We start from the raw sequence: 19,785 nt of genomic DNA, 5'->3' as shown, positions 1-19,785 counted from the left end.
AGTCAGACATTATGTAAAAAGCCATATCAAAATCAAAACATAGCACTTTTGGGTAGAACTGATTCAAGCCCAAAACACACTATTAAAAAGCCTGTCTCCTCTCCTGCTTCAGCCGATGTGAACAGCAGCTGACTGCAGCCTAGCCTATATTTTCTAACCTATTATGAGAGATCTAGGCTTCCATTGTGCACATATGTCTATTAAATGAGAAAAAGAGCCTGCTGGAAGAAGAGAGCTATGCATAGTCTCTGCTTTATGTGTATCTTTCTGGCTACAGATGGTACAAGTCGTGATTACAGCCTATCCTGTGCGGATGCAACCTTCTGGACCGTGTCATAAGTGGGCAAATGGCTGTACAGAAGTAAGAGGCCTTAGTGAGTTCAGGCAGTTCAAAGGCCTTAAAAGAGGGGCTTTTATTATGAGTCATCAACACTCCCACACAGCTTTATACAGCAGCATCTCGGACAGCTGGGGACTGATTCTCGTGTTATAACAACAAGACAGCTGAATGTACAAAATGCAGAAGAAGAAATGCTGTCCTTTCGCAGGCCCATTAGTTGGATTCGGCTGGACCGTGTACATTTTCTGAGTTACCGATTGCTTGAGAGAAATATACATTTGAAAAGGACTCACTCTTTCGCCATCAGGACCGGGCAGGCCAAAAAGGCCTGGGATTCCAATGAAACCCTGAAGGAGAGAAGAGGAGACAGGAGGAATATGGATGAGTATTTGGATAGTATAAAAGCAGTAGGAAAAAAAACCCTAATGGCTCTGGGGCTGGTTTTCAGTGGATGATGGTCCACCACGGACTGGGTTGGCTTGCATGAAGAACCAAGCCATGAGGCAAGTGTATATGCCCATGGACTGCATGGTGCTGGCTTCCACGATGTAGTCCAAGGGCACATACCCTCACGCCAGGGATCTCTGAAGATAGCCAGGACATCACACTGGGCTGTCAGTATGGTGGAGACACACACAGACGACAACAAGCAGAAACACCACAGTTGAACGCTGGAGGAACAGTTCAGGTGCTAGTTAGAAGCAAGGCGTCAGATGAGTTTACACAATACGTAGTAGTCAGCAAAGGAAAGAGAGCAGAAAACAGAGAAAGGTAGTGCAGTGAGCAAAAGGCGGACTAGAATGCCTCCTTAAGACAGCAGGGCCTCAAACTGAGCTTAAACAGGAAATTCCAGCCAGTGGGGGCAGGGGAAGGCTTCGGAGCAGCCAAGGGAAACTGATAAAGAACCTTTATTGAAATGCAACATAAAAATCAGTTTGTGTCACCCGCGTCTGTTTTTTTGTTTGTGTGCCTAAAGGGTGTTGGTTTGCATGAGGAGGCTTATCAACAGCCAGTCTTTGAATAAGAGTCTGTATACAGTAACACAATGTTTGTACTAGAAGGCTCCTAAGTTTAGCACGCTATTAACAGTGGTACACACACTAGTTGAGTGTGTGTTTATTTATGTGTGCGGTGTTGGATGCTGGTGCAACTGCTGCCATGCATGCTTTCATACATACTAGTATTTGGCTGGTGTTGCATTCAAGTAAGTGCTCATCCAACAATAGCTTTCTAGCACAAAATGCTAATGCTTGTGAGCAAGCCCTTAATTTAGCAACTTCTTTGTGCATTTCTTTTTATAAATGTCATGAGACGAGTAAGCATATTCAGTGATCCTGTCAAAACATCAATACTGGTCATTTAGACAGATCTAAGCTTGAGCAGCACATTTGTAGAGCAGAAAGTTGACTCCTTACCCGAACGCCTTTAGGCCCCATTGGTCCTATAGGCCCAGGTAAACCCTGAAAATCAAAAAGAGGAATTTAATTTAGCAGCCCTGCACTTGAAGCTGTGCCTGAAGTACTTCATTTGGGTTATACCAAAGTCTACAGGTTTAACTTTAGAATGGAATATTTTAAAAAGCAATGCAACAGAGATACATCCTAATATTATAATTGGTAAGGTTTATTATAAAAATAACAGAAACCTCCCCAAAGGGGAAAGGTGACAGGACACAATAATAAATACTCCTGTTCAAAAATACACTGCCATACATTTCTGTATAGCAGCTATGGCTTAAATACTGAAGTGGATCTCTATGTTAATTTCTGAGGCATTTATTTTTCATTTTCTTCTGTTTAGTATTTACCCAAATATGTTTTTTCCCTCCAGGCCATCTGCTTAGCATAACCTAATTCCTCTTGGCCCTCTGCCCTTACTACGGCCCTGACTACAACTGTACCAGTCACAGGAGAGGATTTACTGCACCTGCCTGCCAGGATAACCTTTGGCACCTGGGCTCCCGACTGGACCTTGCTCACCCTGCGGGGAAGAGAGAAAGAGAGAGACAAATGAGAAGGTGGAGGAGAGGGAGAGAGTGGTAGGGTGGGCAATCAAAATTGCAGCAACACAAACACACACAAGCAGGCCATTCATAGTAGTGAACGGTTTCAGTGAGGTAGACAAAGCAGATGAGATGAAATGCAGTGATTGATAAGTATAATAACTATATGTCTCCAATATGTTTTTTTATTAATTAAATTGAATTTATTTATTTATACATATAGCGTCAATTCACAACAGAAATCACTTAAAGCTGTTTTATGTTCTACGGTAAAGACCCTAAAGTAGTACAGAGAAAACGCTAACAATCAGCTGCCCCCCATGAGCAAACAGTTGGTGGCAGTAGGAAGGAAAAACTCCCTTTTAACAGGAAGAAACCTTCGGCTGCATTATTTAAAAATTGTTTTGATTTAAAAGATCATATTTTATTATTATGTCAAAATGGCAAGGAAATACACACTCTAGAAAAGTATATGTACCTCAAATTGGTGCTTAAGTAGAGTACTTGTGTAAATGAACTTGGTGACATTCCACCCCACTGAATTGTTCCCACTGATTACCATGAAAAGCTTCTTTTTTTTCTTTCACTCCTCACTTTTCAGATGTGTTCCAGACCATAGACCCTAATTAGCAGTTTGGTTTGCATGCATGTACTGTATATGTCACTGTCAGAAGGCATAAGACATGTGCACAGAAGCAAGTTGTGTTCAAAATTTGCAGAGGACAAGCGTTTGTGTCTTACTTTCCTTGCCATTCCCTCTCTCGGATAAATGCGGTGTATGACGCTGCCAGTTAAAACACGCCATGAATTTGGCTTTGTGACATTTGGGCCTTTAACTGACCAGCTGTAGGTTTAGGCTCTGAATACAGCCTGTGGTGCATTACAGTAACAAAGTGTCATCAAGCCACTGTGTTACTGCACACAACAGCAAATAGCTGTGTATGTTGCTAACTTGGTCGCTGGCACTATGGTGATTTACACTGTGATGATCATCAAAAGGAACCAGCTATGTGGGAAACAGGATGAATTGAGGATGAATCGAGTGGGAGGACATATTAGTAAAAAGTACCTTCTCTACAATGACTAGAGCAGGAACTCCCCAAACTGATGACGTCATCCTGAGCACGGCTGTGACAGTGAGGAGAAATTTCCACTTCTCTTTTCATGACTAAGATCTTTCTTTAATGCAAACAGTAGTATGACCTTGCCCAATTGAAAATAACTTTGGACGCAAGGCTGGATGCTCCATGCTTAAAAATAGTGTTGGGGTGGACTAAACAGCCAGAGTCATGTCTTCCGTCACTTAGCAGTGAATAAAAGACTTCATTGAATGGTTTCCCACAGATTAAGGAAAGTCAAACAGATAAATGACCTGGGAAATATGACAAAGAATAAAGGCCTGCTAGAAAATAGCATAGCATGTCATAGTGTGACATGCTGTAAGACAGTGTGACGATTGAACGACAAGCCTGGAGCAGAAGAGACACACACAAAGGAAAACTTTCTCCAGGACTGTGGAGTAGCAGCCACTGAGTGTGTCACTGTTGGCCTACTTGGCTTGTCCCTGTTTCTTTTCTCTCTATTTTTTCCTCTCTTTGGCATCACGTTCTGATATCATGGAGTGCATCGCTTTAACACAGTGCTTTGGCCAGATGTCTGTCCTCACCAGTGCTTCATAACAGGCTAATCTAATCTGGCTGCCCAGCTGGCATCCTCGGTGCGCGCACACATACACACAGAGTGAAAGGCTGAACACCTGGAGTGAATGACGACTGAGTTTTGATTTTGAAGAATGAAGCGAGAGCAAGGGTTTAGACTTGAGTGAGGTGGACGTGAATGAAGACATACGTGGACACTAATGAAGGCATGGCATGGCAGATAATGTGATGTGCATGAGGTAGAGAGAAGTGCCTAAAAGAAAAGAGTTCATCTGGGGAGATTCAAGGTTAAAGAAGCAAAATATATAATGAGAATATACAAGATATAGAAATGAACATGGGTTTTTCTGTGAGGGTGGCTGTTGCAGAAGTAAAAGAGAACACCTGTGAAAATACTTACAGGCTCTCCAGGGAGTCCGGGTTGGCCAGGGAAACCTTTCAGTCCCTAAAGAAACCAAAATATCACATGATAAGTGAGTATAAAATAATAACAGAAAAAAAGAAAGAGGTGGGAAAGTCTGAAATGATTCACAGTTGAGGAAAAAGCCTGACAAACACAGGAGCATGTGTGGGAATGACAGGTGGAGTGAAGTGGTAACGCGAACAGCACCAACAGACAAATTTGGTGCCATATGCGGTGAGGTATCAATCTGCCCTTCTGTTAATGGATCAGACTTTCCACTGGCTGTGTTCGCAGGGTCTTCGGAAGACTATTGCCAAGATCATGGCATGTTGAGGATATAAATGCCTTCCTGTTTAAGTCAGATAGCAAGGCCCTCCCCCTGCAGCAGGCCAGACTGCAACACAGAAGACAGCCTGACATAGTGCTTTCCTGCAGTTTTTGCTGACTCCAGCACCACAGACCCCCGACAAAGACTGGAGGAAAAAGAAAAAAAACTAAATCAAAGGTAGGAAGACATGCCTTCCCAGACCACAGTTTGATAGAGTGAGGGAGCAAGAGAGAGAGAGAGATTTCAAAAAAAAAGGAAAGAGGGGGAAAAAAACAAAGTAAAAACAGACGGCCGAAGAAAGGAAAGACTCCTGTTGTCCCGTTTTCCTAAACCACAGCTTCAGCGTTCCAAGCCAAGGCTTCCAGAGTTCCTGTAAACTATCCACTGCTCTGTCAACTGACTGCAGCAGGAGAAGAGGACGCAGCATCCCTCTTCTCATTACGTTACACGATCGCTCTCGTCGGTCTACTACGCAGCAGCACTTTAAACTGCCGTTCCCAGCATTTTAAACACTGTGTCAGCAAAGTGCTGTTTTCTAGTAAACCTTTTGTAATTGTCATTGCAGATCTATGTTTTTTTTAAAAGTCTGCTTTCATCTGTGTCTAACACACATATAAGCCCTGTGTTGTGTTGGAAAACGTTCACCTCACATCATCTGGTGCACATCATCAAAAGGCCACTAGGAGGAGATGCCTTTGGCTGAGAGGAAAATACACGAGTAACACAAATAAACAAGTAGAGATGTTAGCAGGTGCTGACAGACACAGTGACACAAGCTTGAATTTTTGTGGGTTTTCTTATTTTGCAAAAGTATTATCACTAACCGGTACACAGAAGAGAGCAGATGGACTCAGAGACACATGCTGCACATGTCTGAAAACTTACCAATTATAAAGTGCAATATTATGACGGTGGCCAGCTGGTAAACATTTGTGTTTTTCTGATGATTACTTACATGTGTCCAAATATATGGTCTGTTTATACTGAGACACAACCACTGGCTTTTAATTACTACTTAAAATTAATTTCTGTTTTCTATGCACTTCTTCGCTAACATATATTCTCTGAAGAAGCGGTGACCTAAACCCTCTCTCAAGCTTGGAAACACATATACAGGTTCACAAATGTGTGCACATTCGCACAGATGGGCACATGCACAATCACACACGAAGATACATGCACCTTATGCACATTATACCCCCCATCTTATTACATGGCTTACTTGTAGTACAAACATGTGTAGTGGCATATGTTCCCATGGTGTACTGTGAGGTCCACTAACCACAAACACACACATGCACAGATGCCGTGGTTCCTGTGTATTAACCATAGCCTCTCAACCTCAGCTAGACCATCTTAGATCCTTATCTCGCTCATTATGAGCTTGCTAATGAGAGTGGCCATTCCCGCCAGGCTGCCTGTGTTTACAATGCCACTTGTTTAACAAGCATGTGTGTTCAATCAGATAAACCCATCAGAATGCTTTTCATTTACAGTAGCCTCCCGGTAGCACTCTATAAGCACAATCCCTCCTACCCAGCTAAGCCTAGGAGTGCCCTGGGGGAACGCTAAGCGCATTTTGGCAGAAAGAAAATAAAAGACACATTGTGTCTGCTGATGACATGTCATTCCTTTGACTTGCTGTACCCACATTGTGGGTGTTCAAATGAGTGCCAACCTCATGTGTGCTTAACAACTGTACTCCACAAACAATGTGTATCTGACTGAACTGTGCAGCACCCTGGTAGCAGAAATATACCACTCTCCCTATTAATCTCTGCTTTCATCTCTTCAAACCCTACAGAATGGAGCCACATGATTGCTCGGCGTAATCGTCTGGCTCCATGTATACATTGAATGTACAGGAGAACATAAACGCTCCACGCAGGGACAGACAAAAAACAAACAACTGTGCGAAGGAACTGGACAATTTGGCTGAAATTTAGCCAGTGGAAAAAGATTCCTCATCTCATCCCTGTCTGCACAGCAATTTCAGCACAATGTTTCCTTGCATGCAGTATCACTGTTACTGCTACCAGAGGACAGAGCAGTGATTTGTTGTAAAACATGCAAAGAAAATGATGGTTGATTTGAATTCTCTCATAATTATGATGATGATGAGCATGTGGAGCATTTGTTAGTTTGAACAGTGAGCAGGAGCTTAATGGAGAGAGTTTGGTTTGGAACGGGACTTCAGACAGATTAATGTCATACAACAAACTGCCATGCACAAATAAAGGAAACGAGGATGATTAATACACTGTCTGGAACTGGGAATGAAATACAGTATTTGATTCTACCTTTTAATTATAGGCTACTTCTCCTTTTGGACTTCAAAACTGAAAAACATCAGAGTATCCAAACTTTGCTTGCTGTAAAACAATCACATATTTGGATAACACGTATGTAAAAAGCACAAGTACAGAGACTTTTTATAAACACCACAAACTGTCTCAAGACATTTTCCCACAATGTTGCATAACCACTGAGTCGACAAGAGTGTTTATGGATTACTTTCCAGCTGTCTGGAAAGTAATCCATATTGACTGGTTACATATTTCTATTTTTCAGGCTCTCGTAGTCTTTAAAAGTTTGCACAATCTCTGGCAAATTATGAACATTTTCAGACGATTCAGTTGCTAAAAGCAACGATGACCGTGCTGATTAACATACCCATTACAGCTATGTTCAAGATACATGGTTTGAACCTGCACTTAGCAGTGATGACACCTACATCACCCACAGGACATAAATCCTTTATTGTCCTACAGTCATTAACAGAAAACTTTAAGATGTTGAAAAGAAGTGGAAAGTGCAGGTTTTTGCTATTTCATTGTGCATATATTCAAACTGTTGTGTTAAATGGTTTTAACCAGTTACTGTAATGTACATAACAAAGTCCTAACAAAGTAATGTGAATTTAGAATCTTCATATATCGTTCCTTACATCCCTATAGGCTGTCAATGCAAACAATGTCAATAAGAAACATAGTTTTAAATAGCTTCATTTGGCATGAAGGTCCAGCAAATAGATATTACTCTACTCGACTGTCTCGACTTTCAGGTGAAAAAAGTATGGACACTTTAAGAGACAGGCAGAAAGTGAGGAGAGACGGATCATCTAGTCCTGGGATGAGACACAGGGCATGCAGGCAGTAAGGTGAGACGCGTGGCTTGTACTGTGGATTTGTAGTTGAGGTTTGGCCCTGTGTATGTCCCCTGTCCCTGACCCTGCCTCACCATACTGAAAAACCATTCAGAGCCTGCCTGGTAGAACAAATGTTGTACAGAGCGGAACATATTTGGCTTGTCTGACAGTGTAAAATCACACTCTAGTATCACACATTTAAAGTACCACTGTTTCCTCCATTAAAGTTTCCACGGAAAAAAACCCCCAAAAACCCAGAAGCCAAATTCCAGAATTCCCGGTCGAAACATCACGGCTAAGGATGAATTAGAGGCTGGATATTCGTGCGTGTTTGTGTGTGAGACAGAGAAAGTGGAGGGCAAAAACACAGAGGAGAAGAGAGGAAAAGTTGCTGTTGTCCTGTTTTCCTAAACCACAGAAAAACAAGCAAACGATGACAGAGAAAGTTAAACAGCTAGAAACACAAGAGCAATACGAAGGTGTTTCAGGGTGGCCTACGAGGGAAATGCAATGCCCATAAATGTTGTTATTTGTTTTCAAATATTGCATTCTCTTTGTATTCATCTGGCTTCTGTGGAAATGGAGAGATCTACATCAGGGCGAAATGCGTCTGGGACTTTCCACCTTGAAAATGAACAGAACAAGGCCTGTTTGAGGAGTACCCTTTGGAGACTGACTCACACGCCTGTCACAGCGTTGCATTAAGGATGGAGATTCATTTAAGGAAACTGCTGCTACAGTGGCTAGCCGATAACTACAACAAGTTATTGTGCTTTGTTTACTGCAGGAAGCGGGTTAATCAGCTTCTTTGTGTTTGTGTACGGAAAGGAAGTTGCCTCCTTGTGCTTACTTTAACAAGTTTCCTTTATAGTCAAGTTGTCTGTGGTTCACTGACCAATACCTGAGGCATGCTTTGGTGATGTCAGTCTCTGTGTATGTGTATGTGTGTGTGTGTGTGTGGATGAAGTTGCTATGGTTACGCCTCCCTAGTCAAGAGTCTATGATGTCATTCTGATAATTTGAGCTATAATGTGCCCTTGTTTTTTATTAAAGCAGTTTGCTCCACCTCTGGACTGCATGCAGATAAGCGGAAAGTGCTGTCGTGGGTAAAAAAGTAAGTATACAGTGCATACTTTAAAGTGATCTTACATTTATGCTAACAAACAAATCACTGTCTTAAATAATCTGACCTAATCTGTGTAGTCACCCTTGGCCAAGTTAAAAGGCACTAACTTCTTGATAAATCTTCAAATTGCTAGTTTTAAAGGAATCTGTGAATGTTTTCCACCAGCCTTACATTTTTTTTTTGTTTCCATTCTGGCTGAGTGTGTGTGAAAGAGAGAGGCAGGGACATACAAATGGACTAAGACACACACACACAACACACGCAGAAAAGCAGACACCTAACAAAAGCCATATGTGGAGCCCGAGGTAGCCATCCAGCTGAAGTCTGACACTGTGTTACAGAGCACTGTGGCTCTGGGAAGAAAGTAAATACAGCCAGAAGTGCTTTACACCTAGTCTGAAAGGCATACAGTCAACCTGCACTATTCAATTACTGACCTAATTAGTTTAAGACATGTGCACGGCTCAGCTGCATTTGATGCATGATGTGATTGGAAGCTTTTAATAGGATCTTCTTTTCATTTATCAGACATATGTTTGCAACAGTTTACTTGGAAAATGGGTGAAAGGAACTATTTTGATGCTGACTGGAAGTGAGCACAAAGATTAAACTGAAGTGGTTCCCAACATTTTTCTGGCTCACATGCGGTCTTTGTTTATATCTGTCATATTTCAGAGGTATTCAATTTAATTAACTGCCATCAGCTGGAGTTTACTTGGCACTACTATATGAAACTGTGGGTCAGGCTCCACTCCTTTATTCTAGCTTTCGTAGTTTATTCACTGTGTTATATGACTTCATAACTAAGTTTACATTGTTTACAAGTTAAAGTCTTTACAGCCAAATTCTTGTTCCTCAACCTGCTCTCTCTCCTAAGTCATTACAAAGCGACACTTGATCAGGTACCTAGCATATTACACTGTAATAACCTGGACAATTTTTACATCGTTTTGCAACTTTTCAGTGGAGTGGAGTTTAAAATGCTGATTAAGGGGAAAAAGCAGTCCACTGACGTAGTCATCGTTACAGAATGGGTAACCATGTTAACCAAGGATGCGTAACCACGGTATCGAAGGAAACCTGACGCAGATGGGAAAAATAGGGCTCTTAGTGTGTGTTCAACACGACAACCCTAACTTTCCCCCTGAATCTAACCACTGAGTTTAGTTGTTTGAATGTAACTGCAAGTCAAAAATAGAGAGTGAACGTAAAGGAGCCCCAGTCATTCACCACCCAACCTACTTTTAAATTCGGACCCTAAATTTTCTGTTCTTCTCACATTGGCAATGGTAAAACGTAACCCTGTATATTGGAAAATGATGTTAAAGGTGGTTCCCCTAGAGTTAAAATATGATGCTAGGGAATGGGAATGTGTTGCATCCTTTCTCTAACCACTAACCAAGAAACCACATTTAATTTTGACACATTGCATTTGGCTGATTGTTTGTATCTTTTCCACATGTACTGAACCAAAATTCGTTCACTTAAACTTCAACTGCTGAAGCGCCCTCAGGGAACAAGTATTAACAAGTAGTAACACACGCGCTCACAAAGATAAGCACACAGGGATGCATTCATGCCCACAGAGACGCATACGCAACCCAGACATTCAACTTGGTCTTAATCTCAGTCTGTGCTTGTTACACTTCTGTCTACCAGAAGGTCTTCCCTACATTTTACTTCCTTGGACTTATGAGTCATTCAAGCCGTGCCTTAAGTAAGATTTAAGACACTAGCAATTTGATGACTGAGTGCATGATTCCCATTCTCTTTTCCCCTTTGAAAAAAAGTCTGACCCCTATATCTCCTGTGGCAGCCTTCCTGCCAGATATCTGCAGGATCCACTAAACAAACTGGCGAGCACAAAAAGGAAAAACAAAAATGGAGAGAATTGGGAAGAAGAAGATGAGTAGAGATACTTTTACAAAGATGAGCAGGTTAAACACAAACAACACCACACACAGACACATTACGAATACACATTGTGACTCATGCATTGCCTCAGGCCTCGCTGCTCATAGTTTGCAGATGCAAACGCTTTGCTCGCTTTTCAGTTGGTAAATAGGCATTTAAGAACAATTCACTTCAGTTTACTGAGAATAAACTTGATGAAAGGGTTTTGAGAAGCTCTGGAAGGACATTAGCAGTTCAAGTCTTACCTTTCGACCTGGCTGGCCAATCATTCCAACTGGGCCAATGATCCCCGAGTCTCCCTGGAATACAAAGTGGGAATGTTTAAAGGCCAAGTGTGGAGGAAAGTGAGGTCACACACACAGCAATCAGAAATGCGCTTAGAGCCAAACAGGACATCATTACAAATTAATGGGGAAAATAAGTATAGGAAGGATATTATACCTTCTCTCCTTTGGGTGCTGGTCCAGGTGAGATTCCAGGGTCACCTTTGTTCCCCTGGGAGAAACAAACAAATCACCAAACTCACACGGTGAAGTCAAACATATTTATTATATGAATAAAATATGAACATATTTTCTTTTTGTGGAAGACTTAAAGGACATAAAGGGGTCCCTCTATACATCACATACTTAAAGATAAAAAGTAAAGTCTTTGTAGTGTGACAAATTTAGTAACACATGCTTTACTTAGTGGCCTCCACACACACACATGCATGCACGCACGCACGTACACACACACACACACACACACACACACACACACACACACACACACACACACACACACACGCACACACACACACCAAGCTTCATTGTCAGCAGGTAACAATAATGGGGTTTCAGCACATCAAAGCCACGGATCGGAAATTACACTGAGTGCTGACTCCCTCTCTTTCCCCTTCGGACCCCTGCCATTTACAACTCTGTCTCGTTTATTAATGATGAAAGAACGAAGATTGTGGTGCACCCCGAGACATCAAACACTCCATAATCTTTCTTTCAACACACTTGCCAGGAAGAAGAAGCTTGGCCCACACCAGTCTGTCTCACAATATACCAAAGTTCTCATTAAACCTTTGCTGCTGATCATTCCATTGTGTGCGTGTATGCCTGACCTTATCTGTAACTCATGAGACTTAGAGGTGCTTTAAACAGTTTGCTTATGTTTCCAGTGTTGTTATTAAGCGTGCTAACCAGCAGCCTTTCTTACACTGCAGAGAAATCGCCCTTCTGATCTACCTCTCAGCTGGAAAGCAACAAATCTGAGTGCAATCAATAAATAAAAGGGTATGATAATAGCTAGAAGGTTTGGAAAAGTTTCCATTTTTTTTTATAATGCACTTTTAGGTGCAGGCCCTCACTCTATTATGTAAGCACACAATGTCAGAGGTTAAGGGTATTTGCAAAGGCATAAATCAATTACATCAGGAATGCAGAAAATATTATATATACATATATTTATATATTTTCTCCTTAAAGACCTCAAGACCTTTCAACATAAAAACCTCAGTCGCTTGCAAAAGTCTGCAGAACAATTCAAGTATAAATGGGAATCCTAACATTGATCTCTTCAGCACACATGCTAAAGTGAAACAGCTTCTGCACTCCAGCTGCCAGGTACTTGCAGCCCTGCTGTGAACTGAAGTTTCCTTTATTTTTCTGCCATCAAACTCCATTACTGTTTTGCTTTGTAGGGGTTTCCAGCTGATACAGAAAAATGTAAATCGAACATGTTCTCATGGGATTATCATTCACATTACATCATAGTAAAATAGCAGTATAGGCAAAAACCCAATCGTGTAACCACTTCATATGAGAAAATCAACATGGCTGGATCACACAGGACCAGAGGGTAGACTAGATGTGTACCTTGAGTCCAGGTGGACCGGGTCTCCCAGGGTTTCCATGTGGACCAGGGGGGCCCTGTGTTGAAATGAGAAAGAGTAAAACACAATCAAAAGGTGATCAAGATCACGCATTTGCATAAAAAAAGAGCTGATGCAGACTGTGGCTTTGCTTCTGTGAATGAGACCAGGGATGATGGTGGGGGGTAAAGACTGTCTGGAGAAGCTCAGCCTCAACCTGTTTTCCTATAAATCAACTGTGTGTGTATGTGTGAGTGTGCTGATGAGGTATTTGGCGTTGGTGTTGGGGGTAGATGCTTATGGAAAAAATGGGGCTCTCAGGAGCTGCTTTACCATATGGATGTGGTTTTCCTGCCCCCACTTGCCACAGACTCCACAAGCCCTCCCCCAACACACACACACACACCCGCACAAACAAACACACATTTTCCAAGGATCTTAATGAGTAATACAGATCATCTCATTTCATAACATTTTGAATTCGATCACTGGTGTGCATTTCTGTCTGCACTGACTGTTGGTGAGAAAATGAGCTCAAACAAAGCAAGATCTACAGCGGCGGCACATTTGTAATGTAAAACCATCTCACTCTGTCCAGTAACCCCCACAGGGAGGTTTAAAAGAAGATGTTGGAAGCCAGAGAGTGAAAACACACCAGTTTTTCTTGGGTTTGAAAAACAGCCTGCAGAAAAAAGCATGTGAGGCTGCTATGTCCCCGTCACTTAGATAGCTGTTTGTCTTCCCCTCTCTTCTTCTGAGTTACAATTTACTGTATAATGCTCACTCCTGCCCTCCAAATGGTGTGCCATTTTGGGGTCCATGACCTAGCTCTGTTCTGGGTCAGTCAAAATGTGGAAAAAGAGCAAAAACTGCTTTAAAAGCTGGGTCAACGGGTTTTACTGAGGTGGCTAAAAACAAATCAGGAAGTTATTATGTAAGGCAGGGGTGTCAAACTCCAGGCCTCGAGGCTCGGTGTCCTGCAGGTTTTAGATCTCACCCTAGGTCAACACACCTGAACCAATGATTAGTTCATTACCAGGCCTCTGGAGAACTTCAGGACATGCTGAGGAGGTCATTTAGCTATTTAAATCAGACATGACATGACAGCATACAGCAGGCCTTTGATGGAACGGATCTTTCTATTAAGGGACAATTTGATGAAAGTGATCAAGAGTTTGTGATGGGTGAACACAGCATCTTGGTGACACGAGGTTCTTATTAAGTAACACTCAGGAATTTCCAGCAAAGATTTTATTCAATTTAACTTTGCATTGATTTGTTTGCTGTAGCTCAGGAGGTAGAGCAGGTCATCTACTAAGGTTCAATCCCTGGATGCTCCAATCTACTTACCAAAGTATTCTTGGGTAAGATACTGAAGTTACTCTTTGATGCATCCATCAGAGTGTGAATGTTAGATAGAAAGCACTTAGGCATAAAAAAATGTTTGTATGAATGTGGGTGAATGAGGCATGCTGTATAAAGCGCTTTCAAAGCTCAAGTAGAAAAGTGCCATAGAAGAACCAGTCCATTTACTTTGCATGATTCACAGGTCAAAAGAGTCCTCGGGTCTTACTGGGTCTTTGTGCATCTGTCCTTCATCTGAAACAAGCTGTTTTACAACCCTTCCACTGCCTTTAAGCCAACGTTCTTCTGATTGGTTGCCCCTCACAAACAAAAGAATTAAACAAATGGGGCTTCTCTTATGCTTGGGGTGACCTTGGTAATCATACAGAGAGCCATGAGTAAAAAAAACAACAACAAAAAAACCCCTAAACTGACTACTTAGAGCAGTCTGAAGCCTGAGCTTTTGGCTTACATGCATTATTTGTACATACGCTGAACTCATTATTTGAATTTTTGGCCATGTTTCAGATGAGCACGTGCAATTGTAGCAGTAAGCATCTGACAGAAAATAAGAAAAAGTACCATTTTGAAATACTTTCATTCCAAGCATTCTCAAGTTTTAAAGACCTCGCCTCTTGTCCTCCCACATGCTTCCCCTTTCATTTTCGGTTTTGTATACAGCTGGCATTCCTCGAGAGCTGGTCTGTCCAGACAGCATTAAGGGTCCCTGTTGTGCCCTAAATAAACTTACACAAACAAGACAAGTTTGAATTACATGATTCAAAATTAACCCTGTGGCTTACCACAGGTTGGTCAGTGCTCTAGTAGGCATGGGCTGGCACTAACATTTGTTGCAGTGCTCTCGCCTCCGCGTCTTGCTCCTTCTCTCTCGCAACAGGTGTCTAATTAGAGAAGACCAGGGTGGGGCACACACAAGCTAAGGGCTATCAAATAAAAAGCCACCAACCTCTGAACAGCAATACAGGGCGTTGCTGTGGTTCCTGCGGTAATAGTACTGCTAGCTCTGTGTAATTTATTCTAGTACTTTGGAGACAAAATGGTGAAAATCTAAACAAATGGTAGCTTCTAATGTTTCATCATATGCTACCATATTGTATATAAATACCTATGCTTAAATATACCAAAATGCCCAACAACATATGTGCAACTTGAAGCCAACACATGCACCATACGCACTTAAAATTGGATACGTGACATCACTCCCAAAGTCACGTTCACACGCAGAATATTTTAGGTGAGGCCTTTTGATGGGCTGTGCTGTAAACATACTCTGACTTTCAACACTAGCTCGTAAAAGAGACTTTAAATGTATGTACAGCCACCATATTAAAGATAAAAGAGATTCTGTATGATGCCGTGCCAAATGAGAGCAGACGGGGCAGTGTCTGATTAACTAACATTAGATCAAGAGAGCATGTGAAACTGCTGGATGTCCTCATAATTAAAGATTCCACCAAGCATTAACAGACACTCGAACCTTTGCCCCTAAAGATATTTCACTGTTTGTCAAAAGTTTGAAAACAGACCTCGCCACTGCTGGATAAAAAGAGTGGAATTTGCAGCTTAATGCCACATGAATTACACTCAAATGCTATAATAACAGAAGCAGATGGGGATGAATGAACTGCTTCTGTGCCAACATTTTTAGCATATGAAAAAGGAAATAACGAGTAAAAGTCTAAAGTATTATTTAGGTATTTAAAACAATAATAGTAATAATTAATAATGTGAATGACAAGTTTGGAAATTAAGATGGAAACCTAGATGTAGTTTTTATGCCAAAACAAAGTGCCCAAAAGGGGATTGGTCTGTGATTTTTATAGTCCCGGAGCTCATTACAAAGTTGTTCCAGAGGAAAGACCCGTTCACACAGTTTACTCTAGGGATTATAAAGACCCTTGAAAAGCTGATCTGTTGCGTGGTGTTATCGAAAGAGCCCAATAGAGGAGCACATGTTTTCATTTGAAAGTTCTTTAAAGTTTTCCAGGTTCCTATTCCATATGCTGATCTGGGATCTGAATGCATACAGGTGAAGCAGGGTAGGGGAAATTTGGTTAGCGACAGAGGAGTGGTTCGGAGGGAATGCAGGAGGAAAGATGGGTGACAGAGATATTTTCACCCACACAAAGACCCTTTTGACCCAGCAGTTTCCAGATGAACCCACACACACACAAACACACACACACACACGCACACACACAGGCTTCAGATAGATATAGGCCTGTGCGCTGACGATGCATCCACATTTCCACTCACACCCTCCTACCATCGTCGTCATTATATACCCTCAAACACACTCGAAAAAGTTCGGTCCGACTATTCATGGGTACTGAGCAACGGTCTCTGTACTCACATCTGTTGCCATAGAAATGGCATCTCGCACTCTCATGTGTGGGATGAGAGGTCAAGGTTCATGGTTGGTTCTTCTTGGGCTCAATGGTGCTCTGTGTGTCATCATGCAGACTTCCAGTAATCCCAGGCTACAGAAGGTCAAACCTGGTAGAGCTCTTTTATCAGAAACTAGTGTTTCAAACAAAAGAACCTACCTGTGACCCTGCAGACTAACCAATCTGCACCATATATTCAAATTTGTAAGTATTCAACAAGTAAATTTCCCTTACTAAATTGAAACCACACATACATCTGGCTAAGAGGGGAGAGTTTGCATAGCATGTCTTTGCGCGGAGTGCATGTTGGCATGTGTGTGTGTGGCTTTCTATGTTTGCACACACACATGGCAGAAGCAGTTAAATTTGATAAATGCTTTTGTTTACAGGAAACCTCCATAATCTGTCTCACTCTTTATATAGGCAGTTTGTAAACTCACCCACATACGGTATGTCTGTGCTGCACGGAGGGATTAGTGTTGTAGCACGCATACAATCCCATGTGAGCGCTTATGGGCCCAAGTGTGTGGGGTAAAATAAATCACACTGGCAGCGCGTTTGCAACTGACCCCTGTTAAAGTGGAATCAAAACTGATGGCCTTTATAAATACATCCTTACTGAAAATGACTTCTTTTCCTTGCTTGCCCTTTGCAAACCAACCACTTCCACTGAGAATGCCACCAGCAGTTCAACATCTATCTTGACATAAGCGAGATGCTGTTGCTGAGATAGTTTATTGAGCTTGACAAAAGCCACTTCTAAGCTATGATGATGGTAAGGGGTCACTGCCATATGCTAAAGCTTTATCAAGGGCAAGTTAAAGTTGAGAAGTCATGCCCAGCCTGGGATCCAACCAGAGATTAAGGATTATGCTGCAGCACATTTTTCCTGCTTAAACTACTGAAGTTATCAAAGTTATCCTTCTGTTTATTTGTATTTATCTTACGCATTCATTGCTTACGAGTCCAAAATAGAGAAAGTGTTCCTTAGGAAAAGCTTTAACAGCTCTCCTTGTAAATTTCCAAAATACATTTGGAGGAAAGTTTCAGCTTTCTTGCGCAAAAAATATTTCCACTCAGACTCATGCTTGGCTTGATTGCCTTCACGCAGCTCTCTGCTTAGATTTTTAAACCCTATTTAGGATTCATTCCCAGTAAGTTTGATTTGGATCATAAGAAATCCCACAAGAGGGACCAATGTGGTGAAACTGGTACTACAGACAGAACGGGAGGTGCTGATTGGGCTTAAATAGCTTTAATTAGAGCCAGACAAAGAGCTTTTCATACATATGTAGTGGCGCTGGGGATCGCAGAGACTTTAGCTTAACGGTCTTGCAGACATGGAGGAACAAGCACGTAGTACATATTATACTTAAACAACAACAAATAAAAATATAAAGGATATCTGAAATTACTGTGTAGTGCATAAAATGTCAGACTTTTTTTTTAATGCAGGTTTGCAGTACCTTCCTTGTAATTAACCGTTTAACATCAAGAACAAAAGGAATACCACAGGCACAGCTGTGCTAAGCGCTAATATCAATGAGGTAATTGACATTAGGGGATAATGCAATGTGCTGATAGAATATAACAAGTTGTTGATTGGTGGGGGTGATGTAATTTTTCAGACAAAAACAAAAGGAGAAAAAAATTGACACCAAAATTGTCAGAATTCCTCTGAATTCTGATTTTTTTATGGTACATTTTATGTAAATCAACACAGTATGTGTTAAAACTGCTACTGTTTTTTTCCCTCTATGGGTACTGCTGGATAAGAGGAACACATTTTATTACAATCCATTAAAGGGTTATTGATATTTCAGTTTGGGCAAAAGCCATCTATGAACAATGCAATGCAAACGTGCTGCCGTCATGGTTACAAACAAATGTCAGGCTGAACCTTTACATTTTATGGGACAAAACGTGAGAAACAGAGGAAGAGAGCTCCTGTAAGAAGACTAGATTTATTTAACTTCCTTGGAAAAAAGAAGTCTTTCATTAGCCCAGAATCGGATTCCTATGGAGTGTTGGTGCAGTCTGCTGCAACAGTTCAGTCGGAAGTAGAAAATCCAGTGAAGCCATGTGTTCTCTGTCTGTTTACAGTGCTTTTATTAGGCATCCTGTGGCACAGGCAGCCTTTTCAAAGACCGTCTTTATAGAAGCTTTCCTGTTTATGCTCAGGGGTGGGAGGTCAGCACTCGCATCCCCATGCTGAATATGGTCAATCTGTCTGCATAGGAAGACTTTGCGTGTGAGTATATGTGTGAGCACCGGGTTGATAGGAGGGACTTGGAAGGCTTTTATTTTCATGACTGTCTTGTTTGGTTATTGTGGCTGTTTTGCCTTTGAGGTTTAGGTCAACAGGTAGGATAAAACAGACACTTATTTACATTTATTTTAAAAAACAACAAACAAAAAAACCCCTCAACAACAGACAGAATAATTTTTTATGAAAATGTGTTTGATCTGGTTGGAGGTGTCAGGGGGTGATCAAAGACACTTACCCGAGGACCCCTCTTGCCTAGCACGCCTGGCTTCCCTGGAGGTCCAGGCAGCCCCTACAGAAAGATTATTTGGTTAGTGTTGCAGTCTGATACACCATTTATACAGCACAATGACTAAGTATATTCATTTAGCATACACTGACAGAACCAGACTCTCTTCCAATGCATTTTCTCGGTGGATTCATCTACATCACAGAGGCTGCCATTCATCCACAGAGTGAAAAAAAAACACACACAAAGCGACACCTTTTCCCTCTGAAGTAATTCCATCTCAAGGTGTTGAGAGTTCACCCTTAGCCATCGAGAGGATTTGAGCCCTTGTGGCAGGAAATCGTAGAAACACTAGAAATAACAGGTCATTTCCTGCACCGCTCAATGCCCCTGTGTGTCTATATCAGGCCCGTGCTCATTTGTTTTCTTTTAATTGAAAAAGAGGGAGAAAAAGCAGAAATGAGGGAAAACAGTATTTTTGATCATTTTGGCAAAACAGGCCACAATGTGGGCTTCTGGTTGTTAAAGCATCTAGTAGTAAAGTGTTTATATAACACGTTTTACATATTTTGTCCTCAAAAAAATCCACAAATAGTCGAGTAGTAAAAAAGAAGCAGCATCTCGCTTTTTGATATTGACTCATTTTAGCTCTCAAAAAGAATTTAAGAAACTAGAGACTAATTCAAAAACAATTTAAATAAAGAAAACCACAACTCATTCTTTACACACACAGACATCATGTCTGATCCTCAGGG

At 41.5% G+C, this 19,785-nt stretch overlaps 1 protein-coding gene across 1 annotated transcript in view; it reads right to left on the bottom strand.

The window, feature by feature from the left end:
• col27a1a (collagen, type XXVII, alpha 1a) overlaps positions 1-19,785 on the bottom strand; it is a 64,697-nt gene that overhangs the window by 31,871 nt on the left and 13,041 nt on the right. Inside the window, exons 4-11 of the mRNA XM_087843803.1 lie at positions 19,040-19,093; positions 12,788-12,841; positions 11,361-11,414; positions 11,165-11,218; positions 4,401-4,445; positions 2,267-2,320; positions 1,756-1,800; positions 634-687 (exon numbers count right to left, since the gene is read on the bottom strand). Of these exons, the coding sequence (XP_087699929.1) occupies positions 634-687; positions 1,756-1,800; positions 2,267-2,320; positions 4,401-4,445; positions 11,165-11,218; positions 11,361-11,414; positions 12,788-12,841; positions 19,040-19,093 (414 nt within the window). The remainder of the gene's footprint in view (positions 1-633; positions 688-1,755; positions 1,801-2,266; positions 2,321-4,400; positions 4,446-11,164; positions 11,219-11,360; positions 11,415-12,787; positions 12,842-19,039; positions 19,094-19,785) is intronic.

The sequence above is a fragment of the Neolamprologus brichardi genome, chromosome 7, assembly GCF_056152115.1.
Source record: "Neolamprologus brichardi isolate AB-2024 chromosome 7, ASM5615211v1, whole genome shotgun sequence".
Lineage (NCBI taxonomy): Eukaryota > Metazoa > Chordata > Actinopteri > Cichliformes > Cichlidae > Neolamprologus > Neolamprologus brichardi.
This window is presented reverse-complemented; position numbering and strand designations above follow the sequence as displayed.